This window comes from Squalius cephalus (assembly GCF_949319135.1).
Source record: "Squalius cephalus genome assembly, chromosome: 16".
In the NCBI taxonomy this organism is placed as follows: domain Eukaryota; kingdom Metazoa; phylum Chordata; class Actinopteri; order Cypriniformes; family Leuciscidae; genus Squalius; species Squalius cephalus.
The window spans coordinates 29,337,561-29,359,850 of NC_137137.1; the positions used below are offsets into that span (position 1 = coordinate 29,337,561).

The 22,290-nt window shown below is 36.9% G+C and overlaps 2 protein-coding genes across 4 annotated transcripts in view; one reads left to right on the forward strand and one right to left on the reverse strand.

Annotated features, from left to right (window-relative positions):
• Window positions 1–22,290, forward strand: part of clcn6 (chloride channel 6) — a 526,148-nt gene that overhangs the window by 178,639 nt on the left and 325,219 nt on the right. The window lies entirely within an intron of this gene.
• prdm16 (PR domain containing 16) overlaps window positions 1–22,290 on the reverse strand; it is a 323,538-nt gene that overhangs the window by 93,897 nt on the left and 207,351 nt on the right. For all 3 annotated transcript variants that reach the window (XM_079896433.1, XM_079896434.1, XM_079896432.1), the window contains one exon: window positions 12,040–12,090. In XM_079896433.1, the coding sequence (XP_079752559.1) occupies window positions 12,040–12,090 (51 nt within the window). The remainder of the gene's footprint in view (window positions 1–12,039; window positions 12,091–22,290) is intronic.

Sequence of the window (22,290 nt, forward strand, 5' to 3'; positions counted from 1 at the left end):
GTCAGAATTCCAGCTGATAGACAGGTGTTCAAATACTTATTTGCAGCTGTATCATACAAATAAATAGTTAAAAAATCATATATTGTGATTTCTGGATTTTTTTTTTTAGATTATGTCTCTCACAGTGGACATGCACCTACGATGACAATTTCAGACCCCTCCATGATTTCCAAGTGGGAGAACTTGCAAAATAGCAGGGTGTTCATATACTTATTTTCCTCACTGTATATATATATATATATATATATATATATATATATATATATATATATATATATATATATATATATATATAAAGTTTGCATACAGTATGTGTTTTTGTTAAATATCATGTCTAATGATTTTCTAGCTCATAAACAGTAGTGTGATATAGAAGAATATGGAGCTCACAAAATAGCTTTTTTTAAAGATCCAAAACTGAGAAATTAATAATCAATGGTGCAGTTGCTGTTATTTATATGGCCAAAAAGTAAGATGGAAATCTGATAGCTTGTAATGTAAATCAGTGAGATCAGCAGACTTCTTACATAAAATGCATATAAATATAAGTTGTCACTCTATATCTCCCATTAATGTCTTTATTTAAATGCTTTATAGGTTAAGATTAAAGCTCTGTAATTTTTATTGAGTGGCTAATTTATGATTTATAATTTAACATTGACTAACACTTTTTTAAAACTGTTAAGAGACACTGAAACACAGGCTTTAATCGTGTGTGTGTGTGCGTGTGTGTACCTCGGCTCATTGATAACAGAGAACCTGTGAAAAATCAAGGGCTCAGGCTGCGAGTGACCCTGAATTGTTCCCACTACTACACAATCTCTCCCATGTGTGCCACAGATGGAGTCACATTAGCTTCCACCCGCACATCCACACACATCTGGATTCCTCTAGAACAACACTCAGCTTCAAGAGGGCTTTATCTGCTCATGTGTGCGGTCCTACAAAACAGACACATCACACTGCTAATGTAAAACAGTACAAATACATACAGCTCCTTCTGACAACAATTACACATTTCTGTCAATAATTTACCTGTCATCAACCATTTAAATCTGTAAAAGCAGATCTGAATAATATGACATATAGAAAGAAAAGTATAATTAATTGTTAAAAATTATAAACAAGATAATTACGGTTCTGGTAGGTCAATACAGCGTTCCAGATACACTATAAAATGCTAAAATACATGATGTATTAACAGTTATGATGTGCAACACCTGTTCACCAGCAACTCTGCATTTCAATGCATAGAACCCATAGAGACCAACTATTAACCCCCTGCGAGGATGACACTTAACCCTATAAAGCCTACTGTATCACTTTTGATACGCACATTTCTAAAGCCTCAAAACTTTGCTGAAAAAAACTGATGCACACAATCTACAACATGCCTTCTGTCATCTGATTAATAGCTTTTACTTTTTAGCAAGTACAAGCCATTTAGTATAATTCTAACAATGCCGCCCTTCAGGTTGTGGTACGTTTGTCATTTTGGCTGTTTCATAATTTTTTTTTTTTTTGAAGAATCATATTAAAATGTGAGTATCAAAGTAATCAAGTGTGAGCTATTGTACTATATGAGCCATAAAAGCCTTATGTATCAACTATTATACTTAACAACAAAAAAAACAAAAAAAAACACATACACAAACTAATATATACAGTATATATATTATTTTTCAACATACTTTTTTTTCAAGGTTCAACATACTGTTCCATTTAAATAAAAAAAATGTAGTTTTAATGCAAAAAAAAGTTTTAAAATAAAAAAAGTTTTAATGCAAATTTGTGTCATTTACATTGTTACTATGTAATAAACGTTTTATAAATGTTGTAAGGTAAGGCTATGTTGTATTATGAATATTATGAATTATGAATGCTGAAGGGGTTGCAACACCTTTCATACTGTCCTGTAGATCTAACAGCTCATCATTACAAAAATAAAAACTTATAATAATCCAATACAAATGGCATAACATTATTTTCTTTAAGGATTCATCTGATACATAATCATTCTAATCAGTTTTCAAGAAAGAAAAGAAGATAAATAGCATGATCATAACCCTCATTTTCAAATAATAGCAGTGCTCTGTTACATCCTCATAACGATTTTTCTTTCTTTGCAAATATAACTGGGAAGATTTCAAAGATTCTTAGGCAAACAAAAGATTTCTCCAAGCGCCTGATCAGCGCTGGAGTCCGGCCTCCGCAGTGCACTCTCAGGTCAGCCATCCTGAACGCTAGCGCCGTAGCGTTTATCACATGATCTCCAAAACAAACCAGGGATTTGGGTTCTTTTCTGCAGCCATGGGCTGAGGTGACAGGCAACACAATAGGATGAGAAACGAGCTGTTTGTGAACTTCAGCTCGATCTGCTTTTGAAAGGGATTTTGCAAGACGGTGGAGTGTTCGGCGTGCTAGCGACAACAGAATTCAAAGAGATAAGAGTGATTCAAAAACACCATTTATCAACTAATACTAACAAAGCTAAGAAATGGGGTCAGTTAAGTAGAGTGACATCAGAAACGAAAGACGTCACAGGGATTGCAGGTCTGCTGTCTGATGGGTTAAACATTTTCAGCCCGGTCCCAGAATCAAATCTCTGAGGGTGCTTCTGAAGTGGCAATGCACAATGAGACTGTATTAAGATTATTTACAGGTCATCGCTTTTACCAATAAATGGAATAGAATTAAAAAATATTTTGCTATGAATATTTTTCTATTGATCTATTAGTCAGCCTTTACATTGCTTTAATGCATTACTATTTAAACATGTCATATTTCTGCCCCATGCAGAGTGAATACAGCATTTATATGTAGATGTCTCTTCCGAAAAGTTGCATCGGTCCTCTTAGCAGCATGAAACATAATAGTTGTATTCAATAGATTAGATAGGCTGTAGCCTCGAAAGCGAGCCAAGACCGCTCATTTTACAATCACTAAAACGCTGTCGCTTTGTCAGTTCATCACAAGCTCACAAAGTTCCGTTACAATCAACGAAGCTGCCAACGATGACTAATACATCTTAGGGGCTGTTTACACGACACCATTTTCAACTAAAAATGGAAGACTTTTTATGCGTTTTGGCCGCTCATTTACACGACAATGGCGTTTTGTGTGCCTGAAAACGCAAACTTTTGAAAATGGGGGTAAAAGTGCAAGTTTTTGAAAACGGTTTCCGAGTAAACAACAAAAACGCAAATCTCTGAAAATGATGCATCATGCATATTAGGTTTTCAGTCTATAGAGCTGGTAAGTCCCGCCTCTTCCGCTAACCCCACTGGACCTATAGGTTGAAAAATCGTCAATGCAAGTGAATGGGAGAAAATAATTATTTTCTGGTCCCGTTTGAATTGTGCCATGAATGTGAACATATGTTGTCTGTGAATTTTTAATATAATTGTTCATGTAAAGAATGCTACAATTTAGCGGGTAGAAGTTTGATACGGTTAGACTTTGTGTGAGAGCACTTTGTGGACTACAACTCTTCGCTGCTTTCGACGCGTTTGAAAAGTCACCACCACTCGCACACGGACACTAGCTCACGGATCCCGCTAAACATGGCTGTCTCTTTGGTGCACTTCACCAAATTCTTTCAGGGAGAGGACAAAATCGTTGAGGTTGGCGAAAACCACGGGTACGTCAACTTTATGGGGTGACATCACATAGGCAACATGTAGTCTTTCTCGTTATGTCTTTTCCACAACTGCTAGCCAAAGAATCATACCATATACTGTCAAACTCGTAACATGAAAAATTATATAAAAAATTCACAGACAACATATGTTCACATTCATGGCACAATTCAAACGGGACCAGAAAATAATTATTTTCTCCCATTCACTTGCATTGACGATTTTTCAACCTAGAGGTCCACTTGGGGTTTTACGGATGGGCGGGACTTACCAGCTCTATAGTGTTTCATCGCCATCTAATGGCCTTTTTAGTCGTTTTCATGGATCCGTGTGAATGGGGATCGTTTTGACAAAGGTGTTGTCTGTACACAAAAAACTCAAAGGAAAAACTTCTCGGTTTTAAGCAAACTGTTGCCGTGTAAACGTACCCTGACTTACATCATGTCTACAATTTGTTTGTTAATAAGAGGTTTCACGAGCCTGCGTAACTCAGCACTGATTAAAAACGTTTTGTCGTTTTAAGCGGTGGGTGAATTCTAACTAACTTAAACACCTCTGATTGGCCATTGCGTTCAAGAGATCAACAACTATGTCTGTGATTGGCTACATTGCTCACCTCTGCAAAAACACGTTGTAAATAGATACATTTGACGTTCTTCAGAGCGCAAATACAAATATGCACTGGAGCGTTTGGCAAATCTGTTTTGCCAATTTATTATTACAGTATCAAATGAAAGTGCTCTTGCTTGCGTTTGAGGGTGCGTTTTAGCACAACCCCCGTTTTTAATAATTTAATAATTTTAAATTCAATTTGGAATCATCGATGCCAAAAAAAAAAAAGGAACCTTTATTTTTTTAAAGTGTACAGTTGCTAATTCACACACATTTCACTTGTTTCTGTCATAATATTTCCCCATTAAAATTTTGAAAGAAAATTTGATAACAAAACAGTCTTCTGAGCAATGAAAGAGAAATGTAGATACTTCTGAGCATTTGAAGCTTTTTCCTAACAGGCCTAACATTCCCTTGACTTGTGCTATCTCTGATAAATCCATTTCTTTTGATTGTTTTGGTAGATGAGGCGGTCCAGATTTTGTCCAGGAATGAGGTGGCTTGCTTTCACATGGCCTTCAGATGTTTGGGCACGGCCTTCCTACAAGTGACCTCTCTCTGTGTCAGACAGTGACTGGCTGGAAGAGACTCTCTCCTGGACATTCAGACATTCCTCTGCCTAGATCCTTTTGCCATCTTTTTCTTTTCTTTTCATTCTTACCATTCTCTTACTCAGTCAACTTAAGTATTAGCATTACAGTGAGTACAAGTTACCATCAAATCAAAATTGACAATTCATATTTTAAATGAAATATTATTTTTTTTATATAAATGATTTATCCATGCACATCATTTATTTTATTTATTTTAAATTCATGTGCCCTCATAAACTCTAATCAAGATAACTTCCCTTTCCCTCTTTCAGCAACTCTTCTCTGATGAGGCGTTTACTGGCTTGAGGGCGGGACAACCTGTCACTCACATGAGATCGACCAATAGCAAACCACAACCATCCGATGATCCAATAAATTCCCGATGGACAAAATCAAGCCCAATCCTACATTTTTCTTGTTCAAGAAGCTGTTTCACTCGGATATGCATTACAATAGGGAAGAAAAGAATATTGCAATTTCCGTTTCATTAAATGTCTTTAAATGTGTTGCAAATGCCGTTTAATGTTTTAAAAGTAACTTATTAGTTGCACGTGTTTTTAAGTCTCTGACCAAGGCTGCATTTATTTGATTCAAAATACATTTTTGTTGAAAATTTTGTTGTGTAAGCTATATTTTAAATCTTTATTTATTCCTGTGATAGCAAAGCTGAATTTTCAACAGCGATTATTCCAGTCTTCAGTGTCACATGATCATGGGCGTAACATAAAAATTCACACTTTTTCGGGCAAGTTTTTCATGGGTCAATGTGAATAAATCTAGATTTAAATTTCAATTCAAAGATACAAGATAATCTATGCATGACCTAAGGTTTTATTCTTATCCAAAACGAGGGAATGTGAACATTATGGAGCGCTAAACAATCTCATGCAATGTGTGTTTCATTAATACTCGAAGCTGGAGTGCGCTCTCTCGCAGAAAGTCCAAAATAGTAATAAGTAATAACTTATGACATTCCAGAAAATCCCTTACATGGACAAAGGCATCCAGATATTGCTATAGCTGAATAGAAATCTGAAAATGGCTGTGAAAAGTCATATTGGGGTATTATCACAACAATGAAGTATATTAATAATGCAGTGCTAATTGACACAGCATTTAAACAGTATAAAAACTATCAAATATATTTTCTGCCATATTCTGTAATAAAAAAAAAAAAAGGCAATTATATAAACCAATAATAACATTTTCATTAGGAAAATATATAAAAAATATGATTTGTTATTGTTCAGCAGTGTATTTGATTTCTTAGCCGATTAAAAGCAAGAGATCCGAAAAAATAAAACCTGTCAATCAGACAGAAAAAGTATGATTTTAAATTTTTTTAGTGTAGTAGAGTAACCACAGACATTAACTATGGAAATGTTCCACTAACATTTGGCAACCACAAAGAGTAACAATATACTTTTTTTTAAATCAATCATTTTTTTCATTTTAAACCTAAGAAAATACTTTTTATTTAGCTTGAAAAGTGTGTATGTGCTATCTTTCTTTAAAATAAATGCCACTTGGTTTGATATTTCATAATATAATGCAGTGACATTTTAGGAGTTCAGTGTCCAAATAGTTTCGGGACCACTGCACACATAGTTCCTTGCCAGAAATGAGCCTGGGGACGCGGCTGTCCCCGCTCCGAGACAGCGAAAAACAAATGCAAACCCCAGTATGGAAAGAGTACGAGAGGGTCCCAGACCACCATTACCGCAAGGGCACCCCAACCGTCCCGAACCTATAACGTCTTTAGAAAGGGTTTCCATGTCAACCGCAGCCCGGTTGCGAGTTATTATATGAGTGCAGCTCAGACTTCATTCACACAACTGAATTAATGAACACCCACTCCGAGAAATAGAAGAGGACTTTGAGTAAAGACAAAGCAAGCCACTTTATCCTGCCTTTGTTCGCAGACAGTTCCCTTTCAGACATCATAGAGAGAAAATAGAGTGATGCCGTTTTAAATAGTTAATATACTGCTCATTCAGCAGCCTTCTATTTGCTCTCCATCCCTCTTCACTTTCTCCCACTTGAATTCCAGCACAGCCGAGCGGAGCTGTGCCGTCACAGACCAGCTTCTGTCTACAATGGATCATTCCATCCTCAATCACTGATCTTTCTCTTTCACAATCTCTCTCGCTCTCTTTCTGCCCCTCATACCCCTCTCGCTCTCTCTCACACACACACACTTTACTTTTCACACTGTATTCGAGGCTCTAGTTCTGTGAACGCTGGGAAGATCAGGGATAATGACAGCATTCTGCTCTGGAAAGGACAATTCCCACAGATGTGGCAGAAAGAGACATTTGTTTTCTGTTCTTGTCAAAGAGGAGTGATACTATGACAGGAGATGCCATTGGGAATAAGAGGCCAGATAAAAAATGTCTCGTATCCGCCTTCGCAAACAACCTTCACATACTTCAGGGGTTTCATGTACATGTATACATGCGTATGTGCGCTCTGAGAAGCCCAAAAGCCGTAAACTGACAATCAAAAGACAATGTTTGTATGACTTTGTAATGTTGTAATCTTTACACATCCTAAAAGAAATCTGTATGAATCGAGGGGTTTAAGTCTTCTGAAGAAACACAATTGCATTATATAAGAAACAGATATAAATGAGGCTTTTATTCAAATATAAACACCGATCAACGCACATTCATAGAGCATATCAAATCTTGTAAACGGAAGCTCAAACATGCTTGACGTGAAAGAACCAATGAGGTTTGTGTCAAGCAAAACTGCTCAAATTATATGAATACTTTTACAATTTCTTTATAAACTTTTAGTAACACTTTACAATAAGGTTTCATTTGTCAACATTAATTAACAGGGCTTAATATTAACAACGTTAATGACATTCATTTCAGTGGTGGCGTGTAACGCAGTCACAAGCCACTTTGTAGAGTTGCATTTTATATATACAGTGTTGAACTGTAGTCTTCTAAAAAAAGGCATCTGAAATTATAAACTAAGTGCAATGAAGTGTTGTCAAAAATATCCAACTGCTCTTTATCTCTCTCTCATCTCTCCGACAGCGAGTTACACACAAACCCGTCTCTCCTCACTCACTCCTTTCATTTGCTCCAGATGAGTATTGTTGGTGTTACAGGGCTTGAATTTCGGCGTGGGATTGCGCATAATTTTACTCATTCCCGCAGATTTTGTGCTCACACCCAAAGTGCACGCACATAAAGCCACCTCTCAGAAATTGAGTTCATTTTCGCTGCTTATTGCACTTAAACAGTCAAATACACACACAAAAATGTGTGTATTTGACTGCCTCCCCCCAATTCCCCCCAATCACACACACCCTAAATGATTGTTCTCTTCAAAGAATAACGTATCTTTACATGCAGTATATGCCACTTCAACAAGCACACACACAGAAAAAAAAGATTGTCAGTCAGGGGCCAATAAAATGTAACCGAGCCAAGGGCCGAGAAAGGATATCATCATTAAGTCTTCTCATAGTCATGCTAAAAACCACAAATATTATTTCTACACAGCCCTCCTCCCCTTGTAATGACAGAAAAGGCTAAACGTCTTCAATTGCCCCGTGTTTTCAGCCCATCTAGCTCTCGAGTGCATGAGAAAGCTTTCTGTTTTAATTGAACAGGCATGTTCCGGCGTGGAATCGCTTTCCTTCAAATGAGCTCCTAAAGTGACAGTTAGAAAGCGTTGTTAAAAGCGTTCCAATCGCTTAGATTTGAGTTTACAAGCAGACAGAAAGACACTTGTAAAAGTTTTAATGTGCTTTGAAAGACTCGTTATGAAATGTCATTTTTGAAATCGTCTAGATTGTTATTCAGATCGTGTAAACCGGGCTTGCACAATAAGGCATGATTAGCACGTCAAATTTTTCTTCACACTTTTTTTAAACAACGTCATGTGATGAAAAAGGAGGAAAGATTTTCAATTCCTTTCCCACCGGCCTCAGAGTCTGTGTTTCTGTGTGTGTGTGTGAGTGTATTGGGTGGTCAGGACCCCTCTGCATTCTTCAGGCCGATCTACTGCCCCTGGGGCCGCCTGGCCTGGCGTATAATTGCCCTCCGCTACAGATAGTTACCAGCCTTCCCTGTCCCTCTCCTCTTCTCTTCTTCCCCCTGTTTATTCTCTCTGATTTCAGGCTCCTTTGGGTCATCATTCATCAATGGGGCCCCCCAGCCCCTGAGGACCCGACCGGGAGGCCCCTGTTACTACGCCTCCATAACCAGAGGCCATTTCTGATGGAGGCGCATTATACGGGGAACAAGAGAGCATGAAAATGCAGCACGAGGCAGGGGGTGAACGGCGGTGATTATTATATCCAGATAATCATTTCAAACTAATTATCATGATAATCAATCAATCGTCACATTTGAAGCACCTCGCCTCAGGGTTGCAGAACACCCCCCCCCCCCCCCCCGTGACCTGTAATGTATTTTGGGGCATAATCAGATGCCCTAAATTTACAGGGTTGTTTGAGATGATATTTTTACAGGAGCGGATTCTCCTGGTTTAGTTAAGCTAACATTGGAGATTCATCATTTCCCCTGCGGACAAGCCTCCTCCTGCTGATGTTAACGGGTAAAGCAACTCTCCTTTCACCTTTCCATGAAAAGTGGTGCAATGTACCTGTATCACATGGTTGAACACTTAAGATTAAGGTTCAATATGTAGTTTACCATAAAAGTATACATACATATACACACACATATACAGTCAAACCAAAATTTATTCAGACACCACAACATTTCTCACATCATCACAGTTTATTCGCTATAGTTTAGAAAATGGTAATAAAATATGACAAGAACTCAGTTATCAAATCAATTGATATTTCACTGGTTTTGGCCATCCTTCTGTTAGACTGTCTCACAAATGAATTATGTTGAATATCTGTCAGCTGTTAAATTTAAGTACACAATTAGATAATACCAATTTAGGTCAAACAACTACCAAGCAATGCTTAATTTTGTTCAGTCTGTGGTGTAAAAAGGTCGCATTAGCAATTAAAGAAAAAAACTTAAGCAAAACATGAACAGGTCAAGTGACTGAATAATTTTTGGTCCCAAATTTTTTCTAAATTTGACTGGTAGTCCACTGTATGAAGAATTTTTGGGTATGATATGTCATAGTTTACTTTGCTATCCTCACTTACATAAATTAACTATAGTGTCCTGCTCCCACTAGTAAAAAAAAAATATATATCTGGTGTCTGAATTTTTGGTTTGACTGTATATACACTGATACATTTACTGCCAAAAATTGTCTTGTTGATTGTACTATCAGACCATAATCATTCCTCGATAAAAACAGTGTAAGTTAAAATAACACTGGGCATTTTTTAAGTCTATGAGAGATCAGTCACAGCAGGGGCCACAAAAGCACAGATACCGTCTCAGAGAGCTTGTCAAAAGAGCCATTAATCTCTTTCCCATTAAAACATCAGCCGCCTGTTTTAGCTACATTTACAAAGCGAAATGTTTTAATATCCAGCCAAACACGCAGGCACAATGCCGGAGGCGATCTGTTTCAAATACAATTACAACACATTGATTTTCTATAATTAATCTATGTCTCAGTGTACTGTCATTGTCAGTTCACTATGAGCTTGTGTGTCACACACTCACACTTACACACACTTTTGGGACAAAGTATGGTGGATTACATTTAAAAGAGCTCAAATCAAGGCTCAGGAACGTGTGTGTGTGTGTGTGTGTGGGCACTGGACAGATAGACTCAGATAGGCATCTCTGTTTCTGAGAGTGTTTGTGTTGTAAAGGAGGGATAACTGGTTAAAAGCAAAGGATAAATAAATAAAAGAAGCTCTTTTTCTTTTTGTATATCTGCTGGGATTTGACTTAAGAAATCTTTCAGCTCTCATAATAACAGTGTTTTTTATGTCTGAGCAGATGCATCTCAGAGACACGGATGTGAGAACAATAGATGGATGATGTTATAGATTATCTGGTACAGACGTTTTCATTACATAACCCCAGGATGGGTTCTGCCCTCACACACACACACACACATTCTCTATATCTGAACTCACACACACATAGACACACATACTTGCTCTTATTTGCTGCCACATTAACATATATTCAGATGTGTGACAGTGCATTTAGTCTATTAGGGTAGATGATGAGTGAGGCAGTTATTCATAACACCTCATGTATAATTCATGATATTAATAAGGATGCTTGGCGCATGTCTGATGAGTTTTTTTGGTGACTCAACTTAGTGAATAAAATATGTTCTTAAAAAGATCACATTAGTTAAAAAAAAAGACTTTGATGTGCAACACAATTTTGTTGAGAGGTCTCGTTAGTTTCGTGAATCAGTTAATTTGGACAGTGGAATTGCCTTTTTTCACTCTATATTCACACTATATTATTCTTAGAGGTCCCTGTTCAGCATATTTAAGTTAGATAGTGCCAAATGTTACATTGTTTAAAGTTGAGTTGAACTGATTGTTTCACAAACTCTCTGCAAATTGGCCAGTGTGAATAATAATAAATAAAGAAAAAGTTCAAAAGAAAAAGTTCATTAAACATGAATCAAGATGTACCACAAGAAAGACAGAAAGAAAGGAACAAAGAAAGAAAGAAAAAATCATTTCTTATTTAACTTACACATATATATAGCTAACTAAAGGTGAAAATAAATGTATTCACTGTTCAGTCATGAAACTCTTTGGGGTTACAGACTGGTTCCCTTAAAGCCAACCACTATGGCCAATCAATCTGTTTGTTCTACGTAACCTATTTATTTCTGTCCCGAACCGGCTTAACTCAGTACAGCACACCATGGGAGATTTCCTAGCCCTCCACCTTCCCCAGCACCACCTGCCTAAATCTGCTAGGGGTTCTCCCTATTTTTCTTGCAGCAGATCGCATTCTATTCACTGTATTTATGTGCATGTTGTGGCAGTAGCCTTCACTCAAGCAGCAGCATTGAAGATCTAGCCTGCCAAGACTAAGCCTATGTACATTCCATTCATATCAATAAATGCTATATAAAGATACTCCCTGTCTCTGTGATTAATACATTTATTTTCACCTTCAGTTAGCATAAAGAACCCTATTAGTAGCAAACTGCTGTTTCTCATTTTGCTTTTGCGTTGTTCATATTTGTGTGTGGTGATATCAGCATATCTGTTAGATCTGTAAAGAGGGATGGACTGACAAAACAAATCCTACCTTTTTAATACAGCTGTCTTGAGACGACGTTTCATGATCATTCAGCATTTGCTGTGAAGACAAAAGATAACAGTTAATGATTAGCTTCTAAACATTAGTTAATGATTACTAATGACTACCATCAAATACATCATCATGTCATTTTTACGGCCTGAAATCAGCACTTCATTGACTATTCAAAAGACTGATGTACCGTATGACTTCAAATATTCTCATTTTACACTAAGGACAAGTGTTTCAGAAGGTTTAAAAACAGAAATGATATTAATAAAAATAATAATAATCATATTTGACCTGTAAAAGTGATCATGTTGATGTGGTAATGCTTTTGCAGGTGGAGGTACAGTACTTGTGGTTTTTCAATGGTAATTGTTAGTATGCCATAAATGCTCTTTATAAAGATTTAGTTCAGTATGAACCAGAATATTCTAAAGACTGTGACTAGCTGAGATTAGATGTGGCTTTGAAACGTGTCAAGAAGTGAGTATTAAATGGCTACTGAGTGATGAGTCTGTCGTTTGAATCTAAAGCCCCCGCTGGGCCGCCACTATAGCAGCACAGGTTAAACCATCCCGAGTGTGATGAAATGAATGCTGAAAAGTTTTAACCTAGACAGTTGGAGGAGAAGTGGAATTAAAGGGCCTTCAGGAATATTTATATAGAGTGGGTTTTGGAGAATGCACCCAGTGTCCTGCTCATATGAGAAGCGAGCTTGTTCCAGGTTTGGAGATAATGGGACCTCATATGAATCTCAGTGGCCTTCATTCAGAGTAGAACAGGAAGAGGCTGTGCGCTGGGATTATTGGGAGCGTATGCAGGTTTTAAAGTAATCTGCAGTGCCCACAGCCCACCCGTTTCCTGTCTCATCCTCTGAATGAGGGGTGTGTGAGCGTGTGCAAAGGTTCTGATGGATTCTTGGATTGAATCAGACAGTTGAAGATTTCAGATGGGCTTAACCACAGTGAGGTGAGTCACATATTTTTGATAAAGGTAGACAGAAGGACTGTTGTCTAGCTCAGAGGTGTATCACCTCCTTTTGCTTTTTTTCCCTTTATAAATCTGGATTTTTAGTTGAATAAATTAATAATTCCTTATTAATTAGAAATATAATTCTAAAATAATGAATCATGCCTTTTTTCTTAATGAGGATTGCCAGAGTCAAAATTTGTTCCTACTGTATATTAGCCAATATTCACATTTAAATTTAAAATAAAAATGCAAACATAAGCTGGCATTCCGTCTTTATTCTCTCAATATATATTTTTAGATTTTAGCTGACATAACACATAAGAAAAAAATGAATGCGTCAACCCTGTTACCATTCAAATAATGTGCCCTTCCATAAATAAAATAAGTAATGCAAGTAAATGTCTATAAATGTATCATCATGTTTATAATTTGTTTTAATTATTTAATTCATATGGTAATTATTTGATGAGATGATGACCTTAAACACAACACTAGCATTGGCCAAATAAACACAGAAAGACCCTATAATCTAGAATACATCTTGGTTTTGCACGTTCCATCTGTAAGTAACCACGTGAATGAGGTGAATGTGATTGCAAAGGTGAGTGAGTGAGTCACCGAGGGGGAAAAGCAAACAGAATAAGTGACTCTTTTACAGAATACCCTCTACAGTCTGTACCGCCTTTATCAGGGTTTGATTGACAGCTCTGCACACTGCCCAAAAAACTGTGGTTCTCTAAATTAGGCTGTCAATGTATCCAAGCCGCCCGAGTGGAAGCAATTACATCACAAATACTCAAACAAGTCTACTTAAACTACTTACATCCATAATTCAATCCTGCAGCGATGTCAGAGCAGCACGTACAGTGTCCAAAACAACTTTACGCTTTTGCCGTGTTCCCATGACACATTTGAAAATCTACCTACATATCTACATATTGCTTATTCATTTATTTGTATTTTTTTCTCATTCATGTCTTTCATTTTTTTGCACCGCAACATGTGATAGAAATAATCTCACACATAAGCACATACACTGTGTGCAATCACATGCATACGTCAGCCCACGCTACACACACACACACACACACTTACTGAAGTATAGTGTGTGTAGTGCAATTACTCTGCAGTTTGCTGCCAGACCAATGCTCTACATTTGCTCTGGGAAGAAGGTGAGATAGTTTTTCCTTTTAGAGTTTAAAGGTGTTAGAAATTGTTGAATTTCAGGGAAATGAATAATGTAACTGAAAAAACAGAGCCGAGAGTTGTGAATTGCTGGTGGGGTGATGAGAACGTGTGAAACAGTGTGACAGATTCATAAACAGAGTTCACAGCACAACAGCTCTGTTTAGATTGTAAAACACTACCAGGTGCTCTCAGGTAAGTGAATAGTTTCATGCCAGACGTAAATACGCATATCAAATTATGCAAAACAGACCCAAAACTGTCAAACGTGCTCCAAACACACAAATTCTTGTTGTATATACATTTCTGTCTTTCAACTCATTCCATTTTTTTTTTCAGGTGAATGCAATTTTCTCAATGACTGATTGAATGGTAAAGTACATGGCATTGCTACCTGGAATTTGCTGCATCTGATGAAACATCAGACATTCTAATCCACAATCAATCCATGATATTCATTAAAAAAAGGTTTCTATACTAGGGTTAGGCTGTGTTAATCTGAAGTCCTTTTTTAGTTTTACATAGATTTCTGTAGTATGTCCTTACTGAAAAATCTGTGTGTGTGTGTGTGTGTGAGATTATCTACATATGCTTCGGCACTCGGCCACAGAAATGACTTACACTCACGTGTATGTGTGAGTGTTTCAAGCGAATAAATAATGTATTAATTAGACGTCTGGAAAAAATGATTTGCCACAAGTGCTGGTGTGATTTATGACACGTCAGAATCATTTTAACTTTCCTCCCTTTTTTTTCTTTGGCGACAGGACAATTTGTGCCACAGATAGAGAGGGAAGAGAGTGAGAACGCTTTTCCCAAACAGACGTAAAACGCACAATTGAACCTCTCACAAGCTTCTCGAAACGTTTGCTTACACAAGTTTGTCAGGGTTTCTTATGTAAATGAAAATCGCTGTGAAGCTCTAGTGATTAGCGTGTCATGCTGACAGTGCTCGAAAGTGTCCGAAAACAGAGGCACTATGGTGGAGAACTGTAAAAACAAATACGAGCAGGCCGTGCTTGATGAAAGCGCAGCCACCTGTGCAGTGATTCAACGCGAGTGTCTGAAGCAAATTAGCACCAGGGAGTAAGTGTGTGTTGTTATTACTCTTATAAGCCCACCTTTGTTAGCAGGCACCATCAGGACTTCTTCTTCTCAACCTCAACCCTATTTATATTGACACACAGACTGAACAAAAGAAAACAAGCTCACCGCACACATCCTAGCAACATTTTCCAGCACAGCTGCCCTAATAGACACACGACGGACAAAGAAAACAGTGCTTCGCCTCACGGGCTGGATTTTCCTGTGCTTTGCGTGACACTCAACGTCCCGGTTTGAAGAGAAGACGGCCTCGATCACGTCTAACAATGAGTCCTTGTCGCAGGCTAATTGGACTTCGATCTAATTGCAATTAGAGAAGCTCGGTAAACCTTGGTGAGCCAACTAAGCAGTTTGTCTCCCAGCTTGACGTTGGGGGTATGGAGTAAAACAAGCACATTTTAAGGGCTTTGCAGAGGGAAAATTTCAGCGAACGTTGCCAAAAACAATTCCCCTCAAGTCTGGATAATGTGAGGCAATATAGAAGCGCGGCCAATAGATGGTTATGGATGTCAAAAGCCACAAGTTTCCAAAAAAGAACCAGCAGAGACCAACCTCAAGGCCTTTTGAACCGAGTGAGTGACATCCTGTTGGCTCAGACGACCACACCAAGAAAGCCACAAAGTGAAAGTTTTGCTTCGCAGTTATTGAGAATGTTCTCTCGTTTTTTGGTGTGTGGAGAGCTTAGATACGTAAATGCGTGATTGTTATTGATCTTGTCAATTAATGCGGAAGCGGTCGGCGCTCAGTTTGTGGCAGATGAATCTGAGATATTCTATGGTTTTAGAAACTGGGGTTTGCCAATTCTGGAGCTCATTGTTCTAGTCTGAAACAGAGCAAAACCATGATGTCAAACATAATAAATCGGATTAATTACTGTGATAACACACACATATCTAAACCATTATGCTAAAGGCTGTGTAATCTTCTAAATGCATGCATGTTGCACAACCTGCAGGCTCGTTGGAAAAACGTGCCTGTGGTGATATTACGTTGTTTCTTGCACATTTGCGACTTTTTCAAAGTGAAATGTGCAGTGAGTAGTGCTAAAAGCCATTCAATTCTCCTGAAACTGACGAACGTGAATCTGGCAATGTTTTATGACATTGGTCATTATACGAATTTTAGTGTCTTTGTTTATCCCGAGGTCTTCCCGCAGCCTGCCGGATCCAGGCCGTATCCAGATCTGACGAAGGCCCTTCGCCTGGACCCGATGACAACGCAGTGCTGAAGTGCCAACTAGTCTCTCCCTATGGAGGATCCCTTTCCCACTCTACAGATAAAGCGTCGTCGGGAAAACTCAATTTGCGTATCTACCCCGAATTGATAAAATAAAATAAAATTCTGAATCAAAACTATAAGGAAACACCAGTAATTTGTTTAGGCTTGGTTTGTAGGGAATAACAAACCTGCACACATATATTCAAACGCACATAACTATAGAACCAATTCTTAATGCGCATGTGAACGCCATCAGCGTTTCTCACAGGTTCGCGTTTAAAGTTTGTGTAGAGAGAATGGTGTCGTCTTGGCGGCCCCTAATTTAATAACAAATGATCGTTGCGACGGAAGCGAATCAATCAAAACTAACTTTAGCTGGAAAATAACTTTATTAAAGAACCGCTATAAAGCCAAAACATTCTCTGTTACCTTAAATTATACGTTTATCTCTTTAAAGCTGCTTTGAAACAATCTACATTGTTAAAAGCGCTATATAAATGAAGATGACTTGACTTGACGAATTGCAGTTCAGTAATGAAATGTCCATTGAGTGACGCTAAAACTTCAATGCTCTATTGTGTTTAAAAAGTAACATACCAGTACCACCTACAATAAACAGTACCCTAAACATAACTGATAGTGTAAACAAAAGAAAATGTGAGATAAAAACACACTTGCCATGCCATTTAAACTTGCTTCTTCAAGATTTTTGGCTTTTTTATCGAGTGGCATGACTCGTACCAGAGCGCTAGTGCAGTGCTGTGTCAGGTGAACTACCGAGCAAGTTTACTACGTCTGAAAAGTCATATATATTGAGCTGGTTATGTGATGCATGCATAAAAATGTATTTGAACTATGGTAAAAGTGTTTTCAGGTCATATAGTATTGCGCAAGGAACCGTGTGTAAATAAGTCTGTTGTGTTTTACTATTACTAGTATTCATTTCAGCTGGAAAGTGCAATGAATTGTAGATATAGGTACGTTTTGAACCACAACCCTACAGAGGACAAGCGGTTTGGAGAATGGATGGATGGATGGTATGTTTTTAAAAATGTAGGTAAAGAGAAAGTTTTTTTCCCACAAACCTAGACAAAACTCCAGCATCATCGGTTGCATGTGAATGAAAGCTTTCTACACGGACTTTTTTTCATCAAGGAGTTGTCATGGAAAAACTCTACCGAAATAAAAACAGTTCTGCTGTAAATACCAGGAAGCCAGCAACAATCTGATAAACCATATATCACGAGTTTAATAAGCTCATGGCTTGCTGCTTTTTTTTTTGTTGTTGGCCAAGGCAAACATTAAGATTTCACTGATAGTGAACGCTCCACCGTGGGTAATTAAAAATAATCGTTCCCAGCTTAGCATTGTTTGATTCTCTATTATACTCTTATCAACATCTCCTGTCCTGTCAGTGCATGTGAGAAAGACACAGTGGGCAGTGAAACGGATGACTAAAGGAATGTCAAATTCCCATTGTGCGAACACAAAGGTGAGAAGGGAGAGAGCCACAGAAAGTGAGTTTGTTTAACACTTATCACATGGCTAGAGCTAACAGAAGCCCTGGCGTTTGTGTCGGGATGCGGTGGGTGCGGAGAGAGATAGAGGGCAAAACACAATGACAGATTTAATAGACAAACACTCAAGACTTTTGTGCGGAAGGTCACGGTAACCTTTCATGAACGATATGTGTGTTTTTGGCACTTTGTGACTGCTGTTTGTCCAGGCTGATATCATATGAGATGTGTGTTCCAGTTAACTTTGAAGAAGATGAAGAAATAACTGAAGTACACAAAACAACCAGTGAGAGAGTGTATCTGATGCGAAACAATCCCTATGGACCCTTTATATTGAGTTTGCAACAAAGCTTTTTTTCTTTCATTTTTTTTACTGCTTAAGACATTTTTTTTCTCTCTTCAATAAAAATAGGACTAGTAAGGAAAAAGTGTTTTGGGTCATGTGGCCAATAACTGAGAATCCACATATTGATGATCTACAATTCATGTGTCACTCTTGATGTGGCCTGAATTCTCTCTTTATTCCCACTAACTCTAATTTGTATTGAACTTATAGGCTATTTTTCTTTTCTGTAATTACCCTTTATATGTATTACACACACATATACATATACACATACATATACACACACACACACACATACATATACATATATATATATATATATATATATATATATATATATATATATATATATATATATATATATACACACACACACACATATACATATATATATATATATATATATATATATATATATATATAGCCTATATATATATATATATATATATATATATATATATATATATATATATATATATATATATATATATATATATATATATATATACACACACACATTTACACACACACATACACACACAAACACACACATTTATAATTAATATTCTCAGAAAAATATATCTTATCATGTTATTTTACTTTATTTATCATTTTAGGTCAATATATCTGATTACCAAGATTTTTTTTTTTTCTAACACAAACAGCAAATGAGAACTCAATACCAAAATTAATGACAGTTACTGCTTATAATATTCCTCCGTCCAAAATCTGATGCTTGCTCACCCGGCACTCTTGTACAAATCTATAAACAGAAGATATTGACATTTCTGTTTATTACAATCTGTCTGAAATATATTAAATGGGCCATATTCTAATTGATGATGGCATCATTCATTCGCTCCTTCAGTGCAGCTCATATTGACAAAGTGATACAGATAAATAATGGCGTAGACAGCGTTTATTGACAAGTCATTTGGGAAGATGATCAGTAATAATAAAGGAGGAGTAAAGGAAATATCCCACCACTGACTGCTGATTCCTTTCAATGCCTTCCATTCATCATGCTATCAAATAACAGCAATGTCAAAACATAGAGAGGAACGTAATATACTAATAGTGTTGGCATCATGAGTTTTGACATCATTTTATGAGAGCAACACAATAACAATAAAATCAGACCTCTGTAGTTTTAATAATATACATTTATAAAAGCAATATTTTTTTTTTGATTGGTGTTGCTTCAAAAGTGATATATCACTGTGTATAGACAATTTGAGAAAAAAATATTGAGTCTCAAAAGCACTTGACATGCATTTTTAGCATACATATGCAGCAAGAAAATATCTAATTTTATAAATGCTTTTATTTATATTGTTGCCAGCATTATGATTGACTGTTTCAGAAGCGATACTGCTTCATCAATACGTGCAGAATGCAAAATATCGACGATCTATCAATAATATGCCGAGTCAGACTGGGCAATGTGCTTTTGGATGAAAGTGCTTCTATGGTGTCTGTGGACGATCAATATGAGCTCTTAATTCAAAGCAGGACTTCTCGAGTATGAAACTGCATATAGAAACATACTTGCAAGATGAGATTATTTATCATGTGCAGTCTGAAGGCAAGCCCGAGGGAAACTGTCACACGATGACAGACACAATGAAGGAAAATATATTCCGTTCATCCCTCTAAAAGAAATGCTTTCTAAATATTTGCTGCATATTCATGTTGGAGTGAATGAAAAAAGTGTTCATCTGAGACGTCTGAAGAACGGCGGTGTGGTTGCATTAGCTCAGAGCTCAGGAGAACAAGTTTTCCAGTCTTCTATTTAAGTTTCACTCTTCGAGAGTTTGACATATGGAAGGAGAAAAAGGAGAGAGGTTAGGAGAAGTCACTCTAACATCCGGACTGCGGCTCTCCAAATATGAATGCGGAGAGCAGACTGAGCCCTGCCAAACATTAAAGTGAAAAGTCTCTTGTGAGTTGCATAAGTGCATATATATGTGGGTCGAGGGGCACAAACGCTGGCTTTCTTCGGTTTGGGGTTGACACTGGGTCAGCCCCATCTGACACCCTCCAGCCCAGAGAAATGCAAAATAAGTCACTGATGGGATTTTTTTTCTTTTCCTAGATAAATAGATGGCTGATGTGTGTTTCCTGCCTGCTCACGCTAGCTGATCTCGGAGCGCAGGATAAGAGGTGAGCTCACCTGAGGGAAGCAAACACACTTGGTTAAAGTCTATATAAAAGGGTAACTTAAAACCGCCATCAGCGTAGGTCCAATTATTCTATAGGTCTCCATCTTCTCTTATGATTGTTAAAGTCAGTATATGAAATAGTAAATAAAATAAACATTTAGTTTATTAATAAATGGCCCTGATCGCATGAACACATTTTCTGTGTAAGCTATTCTTTAATAAAATAAGTGATTTCTTATTCTTATTTTGTGCTGATGTAATCAAGGCCGAGTGTGTGTGTGTGTGTGTGTGTGTGTGTGTGTGTAGTTAACATGAACTAAAAAAAATTAAATAAACTTCTATAATATAGTTGATGTTAATTTCAACAGTTGCCAATGCATTATTAAAATCAAAAGTTGTATTTGTTAACATTTAGTTAATGCACTGTAAACTAACATGAACAAACAATGAACAGCTGGATTTTTATTAACTAATATTAACAAATATTAATAAATAGTTTAACTAATGCATTGCTCATTCTTAGTTCATGTTAGTTAATACATTAACAAATGAGACCTTCTTGTAAAGTGTTACCAAATTTACTTTCATATTTTCAGTTTTCATTTTAGTTTAGTTTCATTAAGTTTAAGTTCTTCATCTAATATTTATATATTTTATTTCGGCTTTATTTCAATTATCGAAAATTATTTAATAGTTCAAGTTAGCAATAACAACATGTTCTAATCTCGCACGTAAATTCAAATCCTGCCCGACACTATTTCCAAATAAATACTGCTTTTTGTTTTAGGAAACATGTCACATTACAGAAGTTAAATGTGTTTCAAGTGTTGTTTAAGTATTCTTTTGCATAGTGTTTTTATTCGGTGATAGCACATGTTAAGACAAAAGACAAGAAAAATTATGTTTCAATGAGAAATGTGGGTGTGGGGATCACTAAATCTGTCTCATCGTAATCACAGCGAATCATTCCGCCAATCAAAACACAAATTTTACGAGCCAGCCGTTTGTGTCTAAACACACACATGCTAACCACTCCGCTCTGTGGACTCTCCATTACATCCCACATATTTGGACAATCTAATTCATTGCTACCACTGGTGGGTCATATACTATGAAATTCTGTGCAGCAAATGGAAACCAACATTTTCCAAAGAGACAGTGAATCTTTTTATGACTTTGCAACATGTATTTATGGACATGTGATAGAATTATGACAACACGATCATTTTTTGGCTGCACTACATTCTCTTGATGAAAACGATCCAGCTTCAAGATGTGCTGTAAAAGCACTAGGGTGATGAAGTTGAGTTGGGCATGTCTGTAGCATAGCGTGATGTGACCTTTGCTTGACATTAAAGTCAGTTGGTACAGTGAACACACCATGAAGTCTGAAGTCTCCTGTGAAGATTTAATGCTTGAGATTCTCGTTCGTAATTTATGGCTGGTGTTCCAAACTTCCAAATTATATTTACATCTGACAAAACAGAAGAGCTTCTTTAAACCTACACTCTATTACAAACATGTTTCAAAAGGTATGAAACAACATTACTGCATTATAATGTACCTCATTTTGGAAAAATTGTGGCAGGTGCAGTGAAATAGGCCACCATTATATATTAAAAAAAAAAAAAAACTTAATTCAATACAAACATTATAAACATAACTATGTTTGTGTGTGGTGTGTATTTTTTCAAATCATACAATTTCTCATAAAAATCTCTTCAGCAGCTTAGCAATAAACTAAACTGTC